This window comes from Limulus polyphemus, unplaced genomic scaffold, assembly GCF_000517525.1.
Source record: "Limulus polyphemus unplaced genomic scaffold, Limulus_polyphemus-2.1.2 Scaffold1868, whole genome shotgun sequence".
Classification (NCBI taxonomy): domain Eukaryota; kingdom Metazoa; phylum Arthropoda; class Merostomata; order Xiphosura; family Limulidae; genus Limulus; species Limulus polyphemus.
Window position 1 is genome coordinate 116,889 of NW_013667478.1, and position 10,109 is coordinate 126,997.

Genomic DNA, 10,109 nt, shown 5'->3' on the forward strand with positions numbered 1-10,109 from the left:
CTTCAAAATCTTGTTTTTGTCATCTTACACCTTTTAATGAAGATGGAAACATTGACAGGGAAATAATACAATAGCCAATGCTTGGCAAGGGGTTTTCGTTTATAAAATTTTGTTGTCATTCTCGACTTTATTTTTATTTTATTACCTCATCTCCATACCTATTATTTGCAAATAGTCAATAATATTGTAGGTCCATTTTATTGTTATTCTTTCTACGCGCCATTATAACACATTTTCATCTCATCATTTAATTTCTGTTGTGCATATATTGTTGTATAAATGAAGTTTTATAATAATGGAATGTACAAAAAGTGACCCGAAAAACGGGGCTAACTCTGTAACACGTGGCCCCGATTTTAACAAAACTTGTTTTATTGTGTTTCTATTCTCATTTCATTACAAATATGGTGCTACTGTACACCATTTTTGCTGTATTTAATTACAGACAAGCACACACACAAACAATCTCAGAGTTTTAGTAGTATATAGATCCCACATTAAGAAGGTGGAGGAGCTGGTGAGGGCATTATCCATACAGAAAGCACCTGCATAGATCATGAGTGTACCAAGATAAGATTGATACCCGAGTGGGGGAACAGCACTACATCCAGAATAAGTGTGCTCTTCATCCTGAACTTAGTTCCTATATCAAGGGTGGAATAGTACACAAGTGATCATCACTATAGGCCAAAAACCAGATAGCCAAGGTTCAACCACTTAGGGTTGGAATTTAGGGGACTTAGTCTTTATATACCACATTGGTGGCTAAGGCATATATATTTATTTATTGGTGGCTAAGGCACGTTACATATATATATATATATGTATATACACTATTGATTGAATCCCAACCTGTAGCCATACTGAACAACAGGAACAGAACTCATCCAGTCTGGAATTATGAAGATTCATCCTCACTCCCCAACCGATTGGGCAAGGAGCTTTCTACTTGCCCCCAGAATTATGGGGAGGACGTGGAGCAACTGTGCTTAACCAAGGACCCAGGATGGGATCACTCCGCATTTGGAATTACAAGGAGATAGTGGACCCCCTTCCATGAAAAATGTACTGAACCAATATTGATCAAAAAGAAGGGCCATGCACACCTCAACCAAATAGCCAAGTGTAAAATTTGAACCGGTATTACGATCAGGTTCCTGTGTAGGCTGGTACTGCTTCTACTGACATCTGGAAAAGAAATATCCAGGGAATCGGGAAGGAGGGCCCCAAACTTCACCCTCTTCTTTGAGAGTGGAGAAATTCACTCTAACTCTCTTGAGGAAAAACCTCTGTCCACCACTCCAATGACTTGAAACTGGGAGTGGTAAGGATTCCCTAGCTCCACTAGTAGAATCTGGGGGGTAATGCTTGTTGGGGAGTCCTGAGGAACAGTACTCTAGAAACATTGCAAAGGTGAACCAAGTTCCTTAATTCTTAAAAGCAAACTGATCCCAAACTAAGGAGGAGGAGCTGGTGAGGGCATTATCCGTACAGAAAGCATCTGCATAGATCATGGGTGTACCAAGATAAGATTAGTACCCAAGTGGGGGAACAGCACTACATCATTTATACTTATTCAATCCAATGATCGGCAGGGATGGGCAGGACCTCCTTTAGCTTCTAGGTGGTCTTATGGAACACCTCATTACTACAGACCCTGTTGCAACCGGTAGTAATTATAGTGAAATAGCGGTTGCTAGTGCAGAACTGGTTTAATAAAAGCACACCTGTCTGGACAACAATCACCACAGAGTGGGATCCTGTGAAAACAAGGTAACACAATAATATATAGGGTTTTTATTCATTTCTATTAAGACTTCTTGAACCTACATGTTTTTCTAAAATCATGAACAATAATGTTAAAAGTATTTCCGAACAATCGTAATACTGGGAAACCCACTAGTGACACTTTGTTTTGAAAAAGTGATTAAATTATCTGGATGAGGTGCTTATATACAGTACTAGGATAGAGGGCACATTGATGTAGGTGGAGAGTATCATGAGATAAATATCACTTTGGGCAATTGCATAGGGTACAAAAGACTGGAGCAAGTGAGAAAAGTCAAACCAATGCTTAGGTAGGCAGAGAAGAAGCCCTGGTTGTCGAGTAATAGCTAAAAGTGTCAGTGGAAGAAAGAATGTTTTGGAAAGAATATTTTAGCTGAGAGTATGAAGATTATTTTAACTTTGTATAAAAATGACAAGGCTCCATCTACAATACAACCTGTAGATTTAATCCTCTTACTACTGAAAGGATATAAATGTCATAACATAAAATTTTAGGATAACTGGTCCATCTAGGCTGTCCCATCCACTAAAAACAACAACAAAAAAATCCAGGCTAAACCTTATCTTTCAAACATTCATCAAGCCTTCCCTTAAACTTACTGCATCAACCACCACACCTGAAGGCAAACTATCCCAAAGACCAACCAACCATCCTGTTAGAAATATAAAACTGTCTTAGCTGAAGATGACTCCTACCTTGCCAAAATTAGTATTTGTGTCCCCTAGTCCTACCATTCTCACCATTAAGCAGGAAAAGAGATGATGCATGAACACCATCAATTCCTTTAAAATAATTACAGTAATCTTAACCCAAGTATCATCATGATTTCTGGGAAGTGCAACATTGGCATCCACAGTTTTGAACAAAATGTCCATAGTTTCATGAGAATAGTAGTGCTAAAACTAAGTGAATATACTCTTAATCTTCATAACTATGCCAAAATGGTTTATAAAAATAAGTTGTATGAATAATTCTGTTACTTGCAATCCATATATTATTCCACAGATGACTTGGATGACTGTTCATGCTGGTAACTTGTTTGATGATGTATAGTCAAAACTTTATTAACTCCAAGAAATTAAATATTTATGTGTATTTTGTTCATTCCACCAGTAGCTAAGTCCATAAAAGTATGCAATGCTATAAAAACTTGGACGATTATAAATAATTCTTAGCAGGATGGATGTCAGATGTGAAAGTAAGAGATTGTATAACTGCTAAGGTGAATTTTTGATGTAACTCCTATTTTTTTTCAATGTCATAGTCACTAATATGAGTGTAAAATTTATGATCATCCATATTTAGTATTAGCAGTATTTATTCATCATGATGTCACCTGTATGCCCCTCTTTCTATAACAAAAGGTGCCTGACTGACCCAAGCCTGATCTAACTACAGTACCTATATCATTGTATTTAGAAACATTATTCATTAGTGCTGTAGAAATTATGGGATGCTAATCAAACCTCAGTAGTTTCACTAACACAGGCCTGGTAATCTGTAAAACAAAGATATACCCAGTACTGAACCCCATCAACTGATGACGAGAAAAACAGTGGAAAGGCATTTTCAAGTTTTTTTAACTGCCTAGAATATTTGCACCCTGCTGTCTAACTTGGCAGACACTAGGAGGAAACTGCATGACTTTGTGATATCAGACATCATTCTGGAAAAGTCCATTCAATGTCCTTCTTGAGGTAAAGAACCAAAGACTGAATACAAATATTGCAAATCTGGCTTAACCAGTGACCTATACAATGAAATTATAACATGTTTAGACTTGTATCAAATATTTCTGCCCATACAACCTAAAATCCTATTTGCCTTACCACGAGCAATAACATATTGCTTTGATAGATTAAGAGACTGATCAACCAAAACACCAGGCTCTTTTTTGCCCATAACACTGCTTAGATGGGGAGAGTGGAGAGACAAGTACTGCTGAAAGAAATTGAAGCTAAAATGAGAAACTAAAACAAAACAGCTTGTTTTCTCAAGCATATAAGAGACCTAAAAGTGACTTGATCGATTTTTGCAATCCAAATACAGTTTTTTTTTTCTTTGGGTAAAATGTTATTAACTTGTGAAATGAGATGCCAGATAAATTGGCACATGTTCTTAGTTTAGGTTTAAATAACTGCTGGATACGTTTATAAATGTATGAAAAACTGCAATCATTTTTCAATGCTTTGGTTGATTACTTAGATATATGGGAGTGTGATTTGATGAGCTAAATACCTTTCTGAAATCTTAAACTTTATGTCTTAGATATAAGAATAATAACTCTATTTTCCAAAATTTATTTTTCTTACTTAACATTCCTCATTTGGAGATTTAAAAAAATTCCTACAGGCTTAAATACTTTTTGTGAAATTAATTACACAAAAGTAAGTCTTTATTTTTATTTACAAACTGTCAAATATATATTTGAATATTAATTTTACTTGGAAAAATAAATTCATAACTTTCATATTAATAAAAATTAACAGTTTTGAAATATTTTATCAATATTTATTAGAACTTTTAAGATGATTTAGACAAGACAATAAATATTCAATAAACATAAAGTTATAACAAATTACAATTTATGATTTTCTTTTTTGATTTGGAAAATTTAACCATACTTTCCCAAAATAATCCAAATGTAAGAGTTAAAACAAAACAAGCTATTTATACCACATAACCAGCATAATTAAAGATTCTCAGCTTTGAACACTATGAAAATAAAGATGCATAAAACACTATATTTTGCATGTTAATCACACTTTAACTTTAAAACTTGTCTCTGAAACTTTTAAAGGATAAGGAATAAGGATGTATGTATGTGTGCGTGTGTGTGTGTAGATATATAAAATAAGCTAAACCTTCAGCATCAATATTTATTTTGCAGAAAAAAAAATGTTTTACAATATTTGAATCCACAAGTAGTTTAGATCTAAAGACAGCCCATATTTATATTTTTATATTTTATAAATTCAAATCCTTGAATTTCACTAACCAATTACAGTGAAACAACACAGTAATTACAACATAACGTTTTGGGGAACAACATGGGACCTACTGGTCTATCCTCTAAACTAAATAAAAATCTTAAAGCCAGCCCTTATCATTCATATACTTATCAGGCTTTTTCTTAAACACACTTAAATTTACTGCCTCTACAACATCTGAAGGCAAGCCATTCCAAAGGCCAACCACCCTGTAAGAAGAATGAAAAGAATGAAACGGTCTTAGCTGAAGATGACTCCTACCTTGCCAAAATTTATACTTCTATCCCCTAGTCCTATTCTCACTGTTAAATATGAAAAAAGATGATGCACCAACACTATCAATTACTTTTCAATCTTAAACACCTCAATCAGATCTCCCTAACTCTTCTTTTTTCAAGAGAAAACGATTTGAGAGATTTTAGCCCCTCCTCATATGACAACCCCTCCATCCCAGGCACCATTCTACTAACCTTTCTCTGAACCCTTTCCTACAATTCAAGGTCTTTCCTAAGGTAAGGAACCCAAGACTGAACACACTATTCCAAATGTGGCCTAACCAGTGACCTGTATATAACCTCTTTAGACTTGTATTCAATATTTCTGTAGATATAACCTAAAATCCTATTTGTCCTACCACTAGCAACAGCACACTGCTTGGATGGCTTTAGAGACTGATCCATTATTACATCAAGATCCCTTTCCTTCATAACACTGTTATGGTTATTCCCATCCAAATTATTCTTATAATTCAAATTATGATAATCTACATGCATTATCTTGCATTTTTATACTAAAAAAACCATCTGCCATTTATTTGCCCAACTCAGTAAATGATCTAAATCCTTTTGTAAAGCAGCAGCATCCTCTTTTCAGGCAGTAACACCCAAGACCTTAATGTCATCTGCAAATTTAAGTAATTTATTGACTATTCCTTCATCTATGTCATTGATGTATATCAAAAAAGAGCAAAGGTCCTAAGACTGAGCCCTGAGGCACTCCACTTGTGACATTAATTCAGTTTGACTGAACTCCATTTGTAACAACCCTCTGCTTTCTTCCAACCAGCCACTCTTCTATCCAATTTGCTAACTTATCCCCCACACCATAATTGTTTTTACAAGCCCTTTATGTGGCACCTTCTCAAATGCTTTCTGAAAATCCGGATACATCAAATCTACAAAGAATGTCAAAAGATTTGTAAGGCAAGATTTTCCCTTAGTGAAACCATGCTGACTATACAATAAAATTCTAAACTTTGTTAAGTGACTTTGCAAAGCATCTTTTAACAGATGTTCCAAAACTTTTCCAATAACTGATGTAAGACTAATGGGCCTATAATTACTAGGACAATTGTTATCACCTCCCTTGAAATAAGGAGTTACATTAGCTAACTTCCAATCCACCGGTGTCTGCCTGCTATTCAACTTTCAAGGACTGACAAAAAATAGTATTAAGTGGCTCACATAGCCAATATTTAACCTCCTTCAAAACCCTTGGTAAAATATTTATCTGGCCCAGGTGCCTTATCGTTTTTTAAACTTCCCAATTTTTTTATTAACCAGCTCAGAATTAATATATATTATAAGTAGGAACTGATAATAGTATTAATACAAACAAATTATTATTACAGTGATATGATTCTAGACTAGTCTAGACTTAACAGTTAACTTGCCTGTTGCCAATAACCAGTAGTTGCAGTATTGTAAATTGTAAAACTATTAGGAAGAAAGCATTAAGTCAACAAATTAAACACAATGTTTAAAAATGAAATTACTTAATCAGGCTAACTAATCGTTTCAGTAATTGGTCTTTATAAATTATAATATATTATAATTCAATTGATATAAACGCACGTGTCCTATAACCTGATTTTTTTTTTTTTTTCAAGTTAACAAACACACATAATGAAATGTCAGTAACCAACGATTCTAATAACTTGAAATACAATAATTGAAATTATTTATATTTTATAGTAATAACTACTCACCTGTGAGAGCACGGCATTATCTGGAACTAAAAGCCGTGCCAAAATACTTTCCAACGTCTCCGCCATTCTGCTAAGATAGCGCGCTCTGGTATAATGTTTTTCCTCAATCAGAATCCAAAATCAAAGTAATAAATTAGACACTTATATCAGTATTTTATCGTTCAATTTTACGGGAATATATATATATATATATATATATTGTTGTAGCTCAAAGCTGAAATAAAAGGGCCAAGTAGCTGTAATTATTATCTAATTACTTGAATTAGTCTCCAAAGGCTAAATTTGATTTAAATACTAACTCCAGGTCGGTATGTGAATAAATAGATTGTGAAAAAATTTAAAGACAGTTGCAACTGTTTTATATATCGGATACTCAACAATTACTATAAAAACGCAAATATTTTGATTATCTAAATATATAACATAAAGTAAACTGTAAAAAGTGTAAAGGTTGAATAAATTGGCAGACGTGCTTAAAACGGTTTTACATTTTTGTTAAACAAGACACTATAGAAATGAAACATAATGTTATAAGCTATATTTTTAAGTTATAATTTAGATGTTAGCTAGGGTACACAAAACGTTAAGATCAAATAAGTTCATGAGAGTTGGCCTGATATATTCTAAATTGATGCCACAAAAACCAAGACTTGGCAAGAGTCTTTGCGAAGAATCTAGAACAAAGATTAGATGTAAATATAAGTGAGCCGCAGTGAAGAAAATAGGGGTAAACGCCGTGTACCTAGTTCTCAGTTAGCATTTTCTTCCCCTTTGGTTAAGTTTAGTACCACTGGAGATGTTTATTAACTCTATCGTTACGGGTCAAAGGCCATGTCAGCGCATTTTTTGACTTACATTCAAAATTTTATTGAACTACTATTTTATGAATTTATGTCAATAAGTTTGGTATAAAATTGTAGACGATAATATAAATTTTAGTATTATACATTAGTCAATTTCTTAATTAAAAAGTAAATATTATAAGAACACACCTGAATATCGATTTTTGTGTGTCACGTGGTATGTTGAATGCAGCATTGGTTCAAATTAGATGTGTGTGATGTCCAAATGCAAAGTTTATAGTTTCTTACGAATTAGGAACTCAAATTATCGATATTGACAAGCCAGAATATAAAATAAGAACTTCAGTCTTTTCTATTTGCTTTTTTATACCTATCACCCCACTGCTCCTTCTAAACGTGTACCTAGTTCCTAAAACCCATTTCCTTTCCTGGTGAATTAATCACTAAGTTAAGTAAGCTTACAGGGTGAATCAGTGAAGTAAAGATGGAGTATTTTCTAGCCAGTAGAACAAATCAATCATTGTTTTTATTTTTCTCTTCATCGTAAAGTTGTACAAAGAGATGTGAAAAAACAAACCCAAAAACAATTTGCTATCTTTTATATAGACTGGTCCTGAAATTATTTTCATAAAATATTTTAAAAGAACCTGCCAACGTAAGAACAACGTTAAAATAATTTCAACAAAGAGTAAACTTATATTTTGCTAAAAGCAAGACAATTAAAATACAATAGTATTAGAAATATTGTATTTTTAAACACTGCATTCTTTAGTTGATACTTCAGTGTGTTTTTCTAGAAGAATGGTGTGAAATAATAACATTCAACCCCCACCATGTCTGTTATATCTATCGTTTACATTGCGTTTCGCTCAGTACCAGAGCTCACCTGGTCGACTGGGATACAACAAGCATAATGGGGGTCTGAACACTATTTATATTATTATAATATATTCTATTTATAGAATAATAATTTTTGTTGTGTGAACACCCTTTTCTTGGAATGTGATTATAATCAATTATATTTAAGGGACAAATTTAATTAATTATAATCATGCTTAGTCAGCAAAAGGCACTCCTACCATATTACTGATATTGAGCAAAACGCTTTATCAGCAATGAATATAGAGGACACGCTAGGGAGTAAATACTATCATGAACCAAACTCAAACTCTAATAGAACATTCGGGCAAAAATCACCTTAAAAAGCAGAATTATTCTTGAATTACCACTCAAAACCTTCCTTTTCAACAGTGAAAAACACCCAAAATAAATTATTTTACGCATGTAGTCAAAATTAAAACTTGCCCACTTATTCATATTATTATTTCACAAGCCTACAGCAAATTGGCTAGGTATCTTACACTACAACCAAGACAGATATACTACATGAAACGCTGCAAATGTCCATGACCTATTTAAAAGTTGGTTATTTGTCATTGACAGTTGATTTACGTGGTTATAAATAAACAAGAGTTGTGATTTTGTTCTGAGCGGCTGTTTTTGAACATGACGCGTGTTTTCACTAAAGCTTAGACACAAAGCTACCTGGTTTAGTAAACAATTACGAAAGCTTTATATAAAGCGATATTTCAAACATATTTGTTTTATTTGAAAAGGCTGTTTTCCTACTTGTAAAATTTTATACGTACTTAGTGATGGTTGTGTCCTACTCTAGGCATATATTTTCCCATTACTGTGCATCAAAAAGCCAACATATAATATAATTAAAAAATGAGAATTTAAAATTTACAAATAGGTATCACAAAAAAGTAAGAAAACAAAAGCAGGAGATCTACTGGTGACAGTTTGCTCAAGCTACAAATCCCTATTATGAGTCCACTATAAAATTATTTCAAACGATATTTACTGTAGTATGTGATCGCACAGGAATTTTGCAAAAAAAACAAAAAAACGGAGAGAGTAGTTCTAAACTTAATTCGACCTCCTTAATTTTGTCGTGCTGCGAAATTTTATGAGTCCTTCACTTTCCGCCATAAAAAAAAAATCAGTTTTTTCCAAGCGTGCGCGTCAGTTGGAAACTACAACTCATTGATTTTCTAGTGCATTATTTTGAAACTGCCACGTGAAAGGTTCCCGATTTTGCTGTTGCACATCCTTACTTGAGACGCTATTGTTCATCGTTACTCTAGTTTGTTGTCTCTACATAAATTTCCTTGACTATATTTCAGCAAATTTTTAACAGTGAATGATTACCACAGTCGATTTTCTACTCAGACAATGGTGATGATTCTTTTACTGTCTCTTATACTTACCTGAAATCGTGAGTGCGCATTCAATTTTTATTACCACTGCATATAGCACTATTTCATATAGTTATTGCTATTTTTGAATAATTGGTGTTAAGGTGGCGATTGTAAATGTGGTCTATAATTGGCGACTTACGTTAAGTATGTCGCTGTTGTCTATTTTGCATGTATTATTTGTGCCTCCTTATTCTAGCAAACATTTGTGCACAGCAGGCTGTTGAAGAACATAGGTACATCTGTGTTGTATATCTTAGAACAAACATTATTCCGTTA

General features: G+C 33.5%; 1 protein-coding gene across 1 annotated transcript in view; it reads right to left on the reverse strand.

The window, feature by feature from the left end:
• Positions 1–6,847, reverse strand: part of LOC106465207 (importin-4-like) — a 93,642-nt gene extending 86,795 nt beyond the window's left edge. The window contains exon 1 of the mRNA XM_013925410.2: positions 6,767–6,847. Coding sequence (XP_013780864.1) covers positions 6,767–6,832 — 66 coding nt within the window. The 5' untranslated portion in view covers positions 6,833–6,847. The remainder of the gene's footprint in view (positions 1–6,766) is intronic.
• Between the last annotated feature and the right edge of the window lie 3,262 nt (positions 6,848–10,109).